The following is a 15,204-nucleotide window of genomic DNA, read 5'->3' as shown; positions in this document are numbered from 1 at the left end:
CGTAAGAAAATTGCAATAATGTAACCAAAGGTGTAAAATCGGAAACCTATTTCTGCGTACGCTGCTACTATTGACAATAGAACAAAATGATGTACTACAGTTTGCTTACCACGCGGACGAAGTCGCGGGCAACTGCTAGTACAATAATCCATGCATTTATATGACTGTTATAAGATAAAAAATATCGTTGATTTCTAGTCAGTCTGAACTTAAAACTTGATTGGAACAGGTGTTGTGAATAATGTATAAATATATAATATTAATTTTGTCCATCAGTCTGTCTGTGCTGTGTGATCTCAATAAGGAAGAAGGTATGTTTTCATTTTGTTTTATAATATAATAAAGAGGTTAGGGTTTCACTATTTAGCATATTTCATACAAAAAAAAATACTCTGTTCTCGCATTATACACCGTGATTTTTTAGTCGTCTTACAAAAGCGGCCCAGTTCATGTATCCAATGACTAGAACACGTTCATGATAAAATAGGTATTTATGAGATTTGAATAAATTTAAAATGCAATTTTTATTTAATATTATGATACAATCCATAGTTTTTTAGAAACACAGCTCTGTTGCGAGCGCGGTCCGAGCCTTGTAACAATGGTGAGGGGCGCGGGCGGTGGCGTTTTTATAATTTTTAAGAGTATATTTCAGATTTTTCTTGTTTAATTTTTCTTCGTACTTATTATCTTAGTTGATAATAATAAAAAAAAATCGCGCCTAGGGGCATTTTACGTCGGATACATGAACTGGGCTCCTTTTGTATAAATAATAATATAGAAGATGTACTTCAAAAATATTTGATTTGAAAAGAGTAACTTATGGAGTTTCTTGCCGGTTCTTCTCCATAAGAATGTCACTGTGGAACCGTGCACCTATAGTCAGTATTGTTACGTTTTAAAAGTGCCTGGTAAACGGCATTTTTGCAATAAAAACCTTTCGATTTTATTTTAAGTTGTACTAACAGATTTTTCTTCCTGTCCTTGAATGGAGGAAGGATGCATTGAGTGAGAATACATTTCTAATACTCGATAAAAACAAATTATATTTTTTTTGCTATAATTGGTGCATAATAATACCTAAGTAGATTTTATATTTTATTTTTGAAAGCCACATTATTTTTGAATGTCATGCTATATATAACCACTGTCTGCCTATCCGTCCATCTGTTACTAGGCTGTATCTTAAAACCGTGATCACCGTTCTTGGCAATGTGGTTGCTGAGAACAATTTGTGCACGACAACCAAAGCTTGAGTTTGTGGTTGCCGTGAATAACAATATTATACATTTTCCTCTTCAAATGAAATGTTTGTGTTTATTAGTCATTTTTTATAGTCAGATCCAAGAATACATCTTTAGACATTAATAATTACTAGGAACTTGATTAATATATGCAATATAAGCTGTTTTTTCCTATACAGCATAATCATTAATTATTATATTATTAAACTAGATGTTGCCCGCGACTTCGTCGTGGTTAGAAGATATAAGTTAGGAATTTTTGAACGGAAGCCCTCGAAGATGAATATTTTTCCATGTTTTTTTCCAAATCTTCGATTGTATCTTCCCTCCTATTAGTCACAGCTTGATGGTATATAGCCTAAAACCTTCCCCGGTGAAGGGTCTATACAACACAAAAAGAATTTTTCAATTTGAACCAGTAGTTTCGGAGATTAGCGCGTTCAAACAAACAAACAAACAAACTCTTCAGCTTTATATATTAGTATAGATATAGATTATATATTAGCATAGATTACTAGCTGTTACCCGCGCACCCGCCTGTGACAAATCAAAAATAATCAACAGAAGTATAATAACGGACTTAAAATAAAAAAAGGTGGCAAAACTTGGTGACACCTCATGAAAAAGGTCTCGTCGCCCAACTGTCCTGACTGTGGCACAGTAGAGGATGTGCAACACGTCAATACACCCGAATTTGAAAATTGTCTGGACTTTAAAAGAGAGTGCGACCCCTGAGTTTGTTTCGACATTTCTTCTTAGGGTAGTCAGATAGGAAATGTCGGCTCCATCGTTCTCAAAAAAAGACATGTAGAAGTGATAAAATATCCTATTTGCAGAATGAATAATTTCATTTCATTTTCGTGGAATATGTCCGGGTTGAAGTCTATAGGCGAAATGCCTTTGGTTGCAGTGTGGGTTATGTTAATTGTATTTTCGCTTCCCCGTTCTCCGAAGAGGACAAAATTCTTTTTAAGGTCGTAGTTAGTTTTTTTTTTGGTTTTATATTTATTTTTGTGTCGTATTTTTAAGCTCTAAGTAATTTTTTGAACGATGTTGTCGCTAAGCTTCAAACTTCTGAAATAAAGAAAAAAACTCGGTGACATTTAGTGGGACCAAATGACAGCAATTACAAGTTAATTAAATAAATTATTTAACCGGACCGAGTGGTTGAGGTCACCACGCCAAAGCCACTGTGCGCGTCATGTCGCGGGTTCGACCCCGCGTAGGACAAGCATTTGTGTGATCCACGAATGCTTGTTCTGAGTCTGGGTGTCTTTGTGCATGTGACTTGAATGTTTGTGAAACCCCCCGCGATACAAGGATTGAATTCCTTAGAGCGGAGGTCGTTTTAAAAATTAAGAAATATAAGAAGGAAATATATAACAAAATAGGTTCATGCAGTCTGAAGCTTCAAAGTTTTAAAAAAAAATATACTAACGAATTGAAAACAACCTTCTTTTTGACGTCGTTTTAAAGAAAATAATTATTATGTGAATAAATAAAGGTGACATACGATTTTGAGTTTGCACAGTTGTTTTTACCAACACCTGAAAATTGATTTACAGAATATTGTTTACTAGCTGTCCGCGTGGTTAGAAGATATAAGTTGTGATTTATACCTGCCCTGTTTTTTTCCACATTTTCTATTGTATCTTCGCTCCTATGAGTCGCAGCGTGATGGTTTATAGCCTAAAGCCTTCCTCGATGAATGGTCTATTCAACACAAAAAGATTTTTTCAATTCGGACCAGTAGTTCCTGAGATTAGCGCGTTCAAACAAACAAACAAACTCTTCAGCTTTATATATTAGTATAGATAGATTAAGTTTTAAACCCAGTTATTTCACAGTACATATTATCAACTATTTCGCTTGTGTATTTAAATTGTATATTTATTTTGTTTCTCTGTAATCTGAGGTTCAAAAGTTCACAAACACACTCACAAACAATCAACAAAGTTAATTTGCTGTTCATTTTGATTTGTCTCAGTACAAAATGTTTGGAATCGCTTTGAAATCAACTGCAGCTGTAACTTTGTATTTTTAAATAACTTTCTTAAGCTGATTAAGTTGCATAGTTGAATGTTTAATAACGTGTGTAATAGAATTTGACTAGAAAATTCATACTACTAACACGTCATACTGATTTTCAAATTATTGCACTAGCCTTTTCCCAACTATATTGGGGTCGGCTACCCGTCTAACCGGTTTCAGCTAAGTACCAGTGTTTTACAAGGAGCGACTGCCTATCTGACCTCCTCAACCCAGTTACCTGGGCAACACGATACCCCTTGGTTAGACTGGTTGTCAGACTTTTCAAGCTTCTGACTACCTGTAACGACTGTCAAAGATGTAGGAATAACATCCGGGACCAATTTAAAGTGCCTTCCGAAACACGAAGGAATTCGTTATTACAAAGATGGTCACCCATCTACGGACCAACCGCGTCAATAGCTTAACCTGTGATCGAATCACTTATGCGGTTATAGCTTAGCCACGAGCTCCTATTTGTCTTTTATCTCGTGAACCAAAAATAAACGATACCTATACAGCTATTTAAAATCTCGTATGACGTCACTTAACAGTACGCTTTCTACTGTAATTTTTTTTATTTGTTTTTCAGGCGCAGAATGTGATTGGGAAGGAGTGAAAGGTACTTGCGTCAACCAGAAAAGATGTTTTACAAGTTTGGATGCAAGGAGTCCTAGTCAACCGGTAATTAATTCTACTAATATTATAAACAATAAAGTTTGCATGTATGGATGTTTGTTCCCCCTTCACACAAAAACCATTGAACGGATTTAGACGAACATTGGTACATCGATAGTATATAACCTGGATTAATACTGTAATTTTCCGTTTTTTGTCCTTCTTGGTATATCTGAAATATTTAAAGCCAGAGTAAATTGTATTTTTTAGTCAATCAGATTGATTTCCAAAAAATATTTCTCGTATAGAAACAAAATAAAATACAGTGGTATGAAATCTCGTGTGACGTCACTTACCAGTACGTACTTTTTTACTAGCAGGTGGTGTTTTTAGCCTCCACTATGAAATAAATTCATCTTCCTTACTCTTTAGATACTTTTTAATCATGTGATAACATGAAAAATGCGTATTCAATAGTTTTTGGAAATCTGTCTGACGGACTACAGATTTATTAAATACTAGCTGTTGCCCGCGACTTCGTCCCCGTGGGTAGAAGATATAAGTTATGATTCATACCTGCCCTGTTTTTATTCACATTTTCCATTGTATCTTCGCTCCTATTAGTCGCAGCGTGATGGTTTATAGCCTAAAGCCTACCTCGATGAATGGTCTATACAACACTAAAATATTTTTTCAATTTGGACCAGTTCCTGAGATTAGCGCGTTCAAACAAACAAACAAACGCTTCAGCTTTATATATTAGTATAGATTATTATATTAGTCAAATGACCGCGGGATGACCTGGATTCGTTCTTACCGAACTGGTCACTCGGGACTCTTTAGAGAGACACGTGGAAGAAGAGTGGGGAGGACTTTGCCCAGCAGAGGGGCATTCCAGGCTAGTAATAATAATATTGTTAAGTCAAATACCCTATTAATTATAACCGTTTGTTTTTTTGCAGATATGTTCAATGCAAGGAGAAACTAAGATTATTTGTTGCACCGATTGTAAACTTGTAAATGATACCAGGTAAGAGGGCTCTCTTCGCCATCGTAGAGTTTATTTTATTTACTGGTGGAGGTCACCACGCCAAACCAGCTGTGCGTGGCGTGTCGCGGGTTCGATCCCCGTGTATGACAAGCGTTTGTGTCCGCGATTGCTTGTCCTGAGTCTGGGTGTCTTTGTGCATCAAGAAAGTGACCTACCGGCCCACATTACTGGCCGGTGGAAGCCCGCGGTTGGTGTATGAAGGATTGCAACGCATTGCCATACACCGACATAAAACCGCGGATGACGTAGCACGGCGGTTCAGGTTTAGTCAGTAAAAGTCTGACACTACCCATTTCCTCCCCCGAGGGAGTGGGTGTCCATGAGGATTCCCCCGCCTAAACAAAAAATAAAAAGGGTGTCTTTGTGCATGGGTCTTGAATGTTTGATAAAAAATAAAACATTTGTTTGTACAAGTAATTTTGGCCCCAATTCTGCTATTTACAATGGCCGATGAATGAATGAAAATTGGCTTTAATTGAAATTACATTTTTTGTATTTTTTCCTACAGAATAATTGGAAATTCAGTACGGGACGGTACACTCAAGGTCAATACAATTAACTTCTAATTATTGTATTGGAAAAATGCTTAAGAGAATAGGAATACTTTCAAATTTAATCCAATTGCCATTCATTCATCGGCCATTGTAAAATAGCAGAATCGGGGCCCAGTTGTCTAGTACTCATAATACAAGCTTTGTTTAATTTGAGACAAGATGACGTTGTTTAGAAGTTGTTTAATCCTACTACTATTATAAAGGCGAAAGTTTGTAAGTATGGATGTTTCACTTCTTCTTTCACGTAAAAACTACTGAATGGATTTGAATGAAACTTTACCGCAATATAGCTTATACATCAGAATAACACATAGGCTACAATTTTTGAGGTTTCTAATGTGAGGTCGTAAAAAAACACATTTTTTGCGCTTACATTGCAAACGCTGACTGAATCCTACAAGATAGATAGAAGGCAGGTATAAATTATAACTTATATCTTCTAACCACGCGGACGAAGTCGCGGGCAGTATTATAATACAATACAAAACGAATAAAAAGGTATAACGATGGTAAGAGACCTGACGGAATGTCATTGCTGCCTTGGAAATTGGGTCGGCCTTTGGTGTGGGACGCGACATGCGTCGACACCCTCGCGCCATCCCATGTTCTAAGTTCAGCGGTCTCGCCGGGCGCTGCTGCTGGAGCCGCGGAAGCCCTAAAACGGCGGAAATATAATAACCTTGTTGGTAATTATATTTTTGAGCCGTTTGGGGTCGAAACGTTCGTGACATGGGGACCAGGTGCACGAGTTCTTTATAAAGAACTCGCAAAGCGTTTGGTCGACATTACACGTGATCAGAAGGCTGGTCTATATTTTGCCCAAAGAATTAGCATTGCCATACAACGTGGCAATGCAGCCAGCCTTCTGGGCACGTTTCCCGACTTTGGCAGGGATGAGGATATCTTTTTTGACGCTTTGTAAATAATGCATATTTTTCTTTTTATATTATATAGCTTTCAAAATGTAAATATTAGTTTAGTTTAGTTCCTAGATACTACTAATTTTAGATGATTAAGAAGGTTAAATATTTTTAATTAATTGTATACAAATAAAAAGGTGATTAAGTTTATTCGAAAAACGTGACTTTGACTTGTCAGGTTCAATAAATTTGAGCGATTCGTCAGAGTTAGCGAGGAGACATGTACGAAACCTAGTTTGGTTAAACATTTATCTATATTTTTATGTTTACTTTTTTCAGTAATGCAGTATTCAGTCCATCAGGAGATATTCTATGGAAAGATGGAGGCAAAGCGAGGGATAGTGAGTACTTTCCCACGTTTTTATACACTCAATGTTCTTGTTTGTTTGTCGTTCCGGTTGGATTTTTGCAACTCAATTTTGAGACCCTTCCCGATAAGCTAGCAAGCTGAAATTTTCAGGGTAGCTTCAAACCCGATGACAATGTAATTTAGAACTATAAAAATGGCTGGACCGATTTTGATAAAATGTTGATGAAGTAAAATAAAAAAAAATGAGTTTTTAGAATTTTTAAATCTATTCATTTTTTGTTACTAATATTAATATTATTAATGCAATTTTCAGACTGCATCAAATACCTGGACGAACAGCCCTACAGATGTCGGGACGGAGGTTTCTACAGTGGCATCCAAAGAAGTCTGGACGAGGAAAAGAAATGCCACCGGTACAACATTTGGGCCGTCGGGGGCGCTCCCTACCCCGGGCATGTACCTGGACCTGAGTATCCTCATCAGGTAAACTATGTCCTCTATAGCGGTAGCCTATTTATTTTCCTGGTGGACTTACATACTTGACTGCAGAGATAGCCGAGTGGTTGAGGTCACCACGATAAACCACTGAGCGCGACGTGTCGCGGGTTCGATCCTCGCGAAGTTCAAGCATTTGTGTGATCCACGAATGCTTGTTCTGAGTCTGGGTGTCTTTGTGCATGTGATTTGAATATTTGTGAAATCCCTGCGATATAAAGACTTAATTCCTCAGTGCGGTATTAATTTACGCCTTTTCTATGTAAAAATATCTTTGTGAAATCGTTAACGCGATCATTAGATGTTAAAACAATGTTTTATTTCAGGCATTACTTGGATATGAGTCAAAAGGAACTGTGTCTTGGAAAGCCGGAGGATCCATCATCAGCGATCGGTTTATTTTGACAGCAGCACATGTCAACATTCCATTAAGGTTTGTTTCTATAAGAAAATGGTCTGTTGGTCTTGTGGTTAGTGGCACTGGCTTTTATACTGCAGGTCGTGGGTTCAATTGTTCAGGATAAATGTTTATGTAATGAGCAAGATCGGTTGTTCTGTGTCCGGTAGTGATATGTTTATATATAAAAAATAATTGTTTCATTATTTAAATACACAATGAACCGAGTGGTATAGGCATAAATGGCCCCTGTCCGAGACAAATATCAGTGTGGTCTAAAATTTCGATAATATGTAAAAATGATGGCAAATCCTACATATAAGGATTAAATTTTCATTACACAATTCCAAATATTGGAATTGTGTCTGATTGAAATCTTCTCTATGGAGGCTTTGCCCAGCAGTGGCACAGTAACAGGCAAAAAACATTATTATATTAAAATCAGTTAAATTTCAGCCAAAACATATCTTCACAATATTTCTGTTCACAGCGGAGAAGTCAGTCACATCGCTATGGGTGTGCTATCTCTCTCAGATCCTGCCACAAGACAAGAACGGAAGGTGAAGAGGTTTATACCTCATCCAGACTTCAAACCCGCACCTGTCAAAAACGACATCGCTTTAATAGAAGTCGACTCACCGTGAGTAATTATAACATGTTTTAAACAATAAATTCATTGCCATCATTACCCAACCCTTATAATTTTTCCCACGTTTTTATACACTCACTTTCTTGTTTGTTTGTCGTTCCGGTTGGATTTTGCAACTCAATGTTGAGGCACTTCCCGATAGGCTAGCTGGCTAAAATTTTCAGGGCATGCATTTTAGAACTATAAAAACGGCTAGACCGATTTTGATAAAATTTTAACGGAAATTTAAAAACGTGGACATTTCCATTATTTTTATTTGTGGTCGGCGCAACATGTCTCCTTACATACCTTTCTATCTGACGTCATCTCACAAGAAACACTCTTTGCAGCCATATCGTCTTTCACATAATCCATGCATCGTTTCTTTGGTCGTCCTCTTCCCATGCATTCTCATAAAAATTCAAAGATGGCGCTGTACCCTGACATGATTTGATTGCACTATTATTATAATAAAGATTGTTTTTCAGGATCCAATTCAGTGTGAATGTTATGCCAGCTTGTTTGTTCACGACAACCAGTGAATTCCAGACAGCTATTACCACAACTTGGAGAGATCTGAAAGGTGGTGATAAACTAGCGGACACCATTCAAACTGTGAGTGTAGATAGAATATAATTATTGTTCAAAATAGGTATGAAAAAGAGTTCTATAGTTTAGGGTGTTATTTCGATTCCAATAATAGGTATGGCAAAAATAAATAAATAAATGCGGACAACATCACATACATTGTTCTGAACCCAAAGTAAGTTGCTAAAGCACTTGTGTTATGGAATTCAGATACAACGAAGGTACCACAAACACCCAGACCCGAGACAATGTAGAAATGTCAATTTTACCCGCACGGGGATCGAACCCGGGACCTCAGAGCTAGCAACACGTTGAAACCGGTACGCCACCAAAAATTTCAACTGATCTGGCTAGCTGATCAGTTGAAATTTCACAGATGAATCAATATTTTTCTAGTTACCATCTGTTATGCGGTGGTATTTGCCCAATATACAAGCTAGGAACTTGAATTAGACTAGACTGACTGCTATCCTAGTGGTCGTGGGTTCGAAACTCAAGACAAATGTGTGTGTGATGGGCACGATCATTTGTTCCGTGTCTGGGTGTAATACATCAAAAATACTTATGTATTTAGAAATATATAAATAGGTTTATCAGTTGTCTAGTATTCATTTGCTGTCATTATCATTTTATATCCCTTTTACAGATTAATTTGGAAGAATTCAATAAAGAAGACGTAATATCCTTGAATGTCGACAGCGAAAAACAGCTGTTTTACGGAAGCAAGATTGTGCCATCGGAGTCTTGTCGGGTAAGCTGTTTATAATACACCTACATGCTTTTGCCCGCGATTCCATCCGTTAAGACTTCACGTCACAGCGCGTTGCGTGGTTCCCGTTTCCATGGCAACGCCCGGATAAAATGAAGCCAAACTTGGACCCCTCATTTTCCCCTTTACTTTCTTTTTTGCCCTTAACAAAGTAGCCCATATTTTTAACTTCATATTTTTATTTAAACAAATGACACATTGGTTGAGATCACCACGTCAAACCCACTAAGAGCGAATTGTCGCGGGTTCCATCCCCACGTAGGACAGGCATTTGTGTGATTCACGAAAGCTTGTTCTGAGTCTGGGTGTCTTTGTGCACGTGGTTTATATGTTTGTCTAAGCCTCCAAGACACAATGATTAATATCCTTACTACAGGAGTTTTCTTAAAGTAGGGGGTTGTTTTTTTTAATATTTTATGTCTTATATTTGATTCCAGGGCTTCTCCGGGGAGCCACTTTTGGCCCAGGACCAGTTCGCCCGCTGCATCTACTCCGTAATCGGAGTGACATCGGAGGGTCCTTCAACGTGCGGTTCCGGGAACGTTAGCCCTAATATCTACACTAAAGTTGCTTACTATCTACCCTGGATAGAAAGTGTAGTATGGCCTTAGTTCCAAAATAAAAATGTTTAAATAATAATAAAGGTCTTTTGAACGTCATAGTTTTCACTAATTTAATAATACCAATAGTCCTTATTATGTTTTCCTCAGATTTGCAATAGTTTTGTAGCTACCTTGGGCCATCCATATCTGTTATTTTATCAGAAGAGGGATGGCCCCTGGTAGATACTCCATCATATTGTAGATTAAAGTTCTCAACAAGGCCTCTGCAAGTTGCACTTGTGTTCCTGTGTACGCACTTTAAGAGGCCGGGTCTCTTCCCATGATCTTTATTCAAGTACGATGAAAAACTGTACTTGTTGCACCATTTCGCTTCTTCAAATGGCTACGTCTTAATGTAACAATTTACAAATTAATATTACTGACTTTTAAATTTTTGTTTTTTTTTACTGAGTATATACATTTCTTTTTGGTAAGGGAGGACTCTTCATTGACACCCATTTCCTCGGGGGAGGGCTAGTGTCAGATTCTTACTGACTAAACCTGAACCGGCGTGCTACGTCATCCGCGCTTTTGTGTTGGAGTATGGCAATGCGTTGCAATCTTTCATACACTGAGTACATACCTGCCTTTTTTAAGCTAGGATTTTTTTTCTTTAATTCATTTTATTTGTCTGGAGTGGAAAGCTATGGAGCTTCAAACCTAGCCGTGGGCGTGGTGTGGGGATGTGTCGGATTCTCGGAATATAAAATCGAGATAAAAACTATCCTATGCGTTAATTTTGATTATAAACTGTCTGTGTAACAAGTTTCGTCGTGGTTTTTGCATGAAAGAGTAACAAACATGAACATACAAACTTTCACATTAGTGGAATGGAATGAATAACATCCAGACACTGAACAAAATGATCTTGCTCATCATACAAATATTTGTCCTGGGTGGTAATCGAATCGGTGGCGACCACCGATAGTAGTCAAGGCCACTAACTACTAGACCAACAGGCCAGCCAATTTAGCACTTCAAGTGGACTGCAAAGAGTTTAGTTAACTCAAAATTGTTGTTAAAGTTAAAATTACTCTATGTTTCCAAACTTCAAAATCAGAATCTGTCATTTTGGATTTCATTGTTAAAAATTATATATCACTCTGATAATGTAAATTTGAAACACAGTTTACATTTATAATCTTTTATTCAACAAAAATTACAGTTATTATAAAAATATGGCAGTGACTTGTGACACAGGAACTATAACATTGTGTAAAGGAAGAAATTGCTCTTTGAGAGCGGAGTCACGAGAACAGAGACTCAAAAAGTGCAGTTCGTTAAATTTAATTCAGCATGTCGATATATACGGTCGGTATAAATTGAATTACTTCGAGGTCAATAGAATGAGGATAAGGAGTAATAACAATCCTATTTGTGTATCGTCCATCGCATCTCGTTTGAGAAGAATAACTGGTGAACCGACTTCTTTTGAATCATCTGTCAAGAATGTTGACTCGAAGCTCAGTCGGTTCTCGTCGTCAACAAAATCTGGACTGTTTCCGAATTCTGGCAGCATGTAGGATCCTGTAGCCTGGTTTGAAGACGACAAATTTTATTTTTGATACTTTCCTTTTGAAATGAAGTGCGTTTTAGTAAATGGTTGTGTGAATTTATTTTAGTAAATGGTCAATAAAAATCTGTTTCTTTTAAAGTTGTTTTTTTACTGGCCTCTTATTGTCAGAGTTTAAACTGTTAAGCCATTGATATTCTGCCGGGGCAGTGGGATTGTCCGAATTACCGTGGCCCCGAATCACGAAGGGCGAAGGAAGGAATATGGGTGAGTCCCACTAGGCCTATCAATCCCTACTGTTACTCACAAATACAAAATCTTGAGGCTTGCGACGCGCGTTCGGTTAAACAATACCAACTTGCCCGCCATGCGCGGGCGTCGAGTTAGGTGGCGCAGGGTCACGCATGAGCGTTCTTTTCCGCCCTTACCCTAATGCCTAAATTTCTAAAACGTTCTCGCTGGCCCTGGTCCCTAGGCCCTAGAGGTTCACTTTTGCATTAAAATAACTAGTGATATATAGCTGCTAAATCTAGCATTCGTACTGCTACATAATCGTGAGATCAGACTTTATCTGATGTAGTTCTCTTTCCTTACGGGCACATCCTTTGGACTCTTTCTGGGGGGGATGGACGTAAAGAGTCCAACTCTCACTCCTCATAAGAACGGATGCGCAGGACGACGCGCCCGTCTCCTTCTTGGCCTGCTGGCTGATCGAGTGACAGGGTGCCCTCCCCGCCACCCGCAGGCCCGCAGGCACCTTGCGGTGGCCATAGAACAAAATCTCTCCCTTAAGTAGAGAGTCAGGCACGGGGTTGTCAGTCGTCCGAATATTGTCACTTGTAAAAACCGATAAGTGATGTCACACGGGATTTCCACTTATTTTATCATCTCCAATTTTTTGCACACGTGCTAAAAGACATCCTTCTTAATATTATAAACTCGAAAGCTTGTATGTTTGTTCCTCTTTCATGCAAAAACCACTGAACAGATTTAAACGAAATTTGGTATACAGATAGCTTATAGCCAGGATTGACGTGAGATTTAGTTTTAGGACAATTTTGTTCCCGTGGCATCATTTTCGTATTGTAACGGGCGAGAGCTAGTAATAAAACTCGAGGTTAAGCAACACTTAGTACAACCATAAACTTGAACGATGACCAATTACTTTTAAAATATATTTATTTATTCTATTTTTACTTGACCGGTTTTTAAATAAATCCGATGCTTGCTATACGATAAACGGTGATATATTATTAAATACTGGATCGGTTTGACACGACCTTATTTATTGTAATACATTTTAAATAACTTTAGTTAAGCCAAGTCGGTTAATCGGGAAGGATGTGCGTTACAATACTACGTCACTTGTTAATTTTCGTTCTTTTAAGTTATCCAGTTTTAAGTGAGCTGTTGAATTTAGACGAAGGTAAATTATTTTCCTACGTTTTTATACACTCACTTTCTTATATGTTTGTCGTTCCGGTCGGATTTTTGTAATTCAGTTTCCAGCAGTTTTTGATAAGCTAGCAGGCTGAAATTTCCAGGGGAGCTTCAAAACTAATGTCCGATTTTGAAAAAAAATTAACGTTTGATTTACATGTAGGACACTTACAAACATTCAGAAAACACGTTAAATTTTTGATCCCGTTGTGGATGTTTTTGTACATAATTGACAATTATTACGTGTAGTTAGAGGGTGCGTCTGATAACAAGTACATTTTAAATAACTAAGGGGTATCGAGTTGCCCAGGTAACTGGGTTGATCAGGTCAGATAGGCAGTCGCTCCTTGTAGAACACTGGTACTTAGCTGAATCCGGTTAGACAGGAAGGCGACACCAACATAGTTGGGAAAAGGCTAGGATGATGATGGTAACTTGCTAAAAGCGGTGAAGGAAAACATCGTAAGGTCACCAGTACCCCTATGAATTGTTTAAAAGACTGTCAACTGTAACTCCGTGGTGCCTTATAACTGAGCCTAACTCAGTTGTCAATCTCTTTTCTTTGCTAAAACTAGCTATTTCGTTTCGGGTTCCAAGGCAGTTAATTGTTCATCCTGGGACACACCGAACTTAAGTGTTTCGGTGGTTTTTATCGGTTTCATTGTAGATCCTGGCTAACAGGAGTTGCAAGGTCGACATGTATGGCGGGCTAGTCCCATTAAAAAGAAAACTGTGTAACTGTCAAGAGATTTCAAGGTTTAAAAACTTATGCATTAACAATACGATAAGGAGGTTGTTTTGCAGTTCGGGAAAGCCAAAAATGTATTGTTGACGTCATCCTGTTTTGAGATAACAAAATAATCGTTACTATTTGCACTTTTAAGCATTATTATTTGTTAATTTATTTTCCTGTAGGTTACAACAGCAGTTTAAATTTGTCATCGTATTATACAAAAAGAATATATTTTAAATACAAAAACAACCGACCACCTACTGAGCCAAACTTGATGAAGTTTATATAGGACAGTAATTTCGCGATAAATAGAAAATAATCAATAAAATCATACAAATAATAGAGACGAATAAAAAACCTAATCTTTTTTGAAGTCGTTTGAACTGAACTCATTTTTATACCGTTAAGGTAGGATTTTTTCCAACAGTGGGATGGAAGTTAGGAATATATTATGCCTAAGATCGCGGTAGTTTTCATCGCGATCCCGTGGTCCAAGCGATTGGTAAAGCACTCCGGTGTCTTTAGCCGGTAACAGTCCGGTCCTACTTCTCCGCCTTCTTCAAGACTCAATACTCAATTATTTATTGCGTTCCATAATGTACATCAAGGTCTTAAAATCCATATGGACCCTGTCGGGCACAGCAAAATCTTAGGAGAGAGGAAGCAGTAACAAATAGCCTTATATACATACATGGTACATATGCCCATCTAAAAATTTATTTATGTATATCTTTTTATGTATTACATTAATATAGCACATTATCTAATATATAAAATTCCCGTGTCACGATGTTAGTTACCGTACTCCTCCGAAACGGTTCGACCGATTCTTATGAAATTTTGTATACATATTGGGTAGGACTGAGAATAGAACAACATCTATTTTTCATACCCCTAAGCGATAAGGGTTGCTCACACTAAAAAAAAATATTTAATGTTTTGAACGAAATTGTTTGTTTTTATTTTTTTATACTGTGACATTAAAAATACAATACAACTAGAAAAAAAAAATTCGGCAAAACAACGTTTGCTGGGTCAGCTAGTAATTTTATATATCATATGTAAGAAATATAATTATATGTAATCATGTTGGTATTGTAATTATTTATTTATTTATTTTTAGGGTGTATCTGTATTTTACACAGACAGATTTTTTTAGACAGAAATTGTATGAGCATTTACCCGGGTAAATAAATGCTGACCTACCAAACTTTGCTTTGTCATATTTTTATGGTAACTGTCGTGAGACTGATTCATTATTAAATGATGTAACGGTTTATTCAAGCGTATTTATCGGGAGTGCCCGACTAGTTT

At 37.4% G+C, this 15,204-nt stretch overlaps 1 protein-coding gene across 1 annotated transcript; it reads left to right on the top strand.

Moving 5' to 3' along the window:
- Positions 1-195: 195 nt before the first annotated feature.
- LOC113505624 (chymotrypsinogen B-like) lies at positions 196-10,261 on the top strand. Its single transcript, XM_026888416.1, has 10 exons — positions 196-311; positions 3,865-3,956; positions 4,853-4,920; positions 6,695-6,756; positions 7,039-7,208; positions 7,547-7,653; positions 8,108-8,257; positions 8,734-8,860; positions 9,480-9,584; positions 10,040-10,261. The coding sequence occupies exons 1-10, from the start codon at positions 242-244 to the stop codon at positions 10,211-10,213; spliced, it is 1,125 nt and encodes a 374-aa protein (XP_026744217.1). The 5' UTR covers positions 196-241; the 3' UTR covers positions 10,214-10,261.
- Positions 10,262-15,204: the final 4,943 nt, after the last annotated feature.

The sequence above is a fragment of the Trichoplusia ni genome, chromosome 26 (assembly GCF_003590095.1).
Source record: "Trichoplusia ni isolate ovarian cell line Hi5 chromosome 26, tn1, whole genome shotgun sequence".
Lineage (NCBI taxonomy): Eukaryota > Metazoa > Arthropoda > Insecta > Lepidoptera > Noctuidae > Trichoplusia > Trichoplusia ni.
This window is presented reverse-complemented; position numbering and strand designations above follow the sequence as displayed.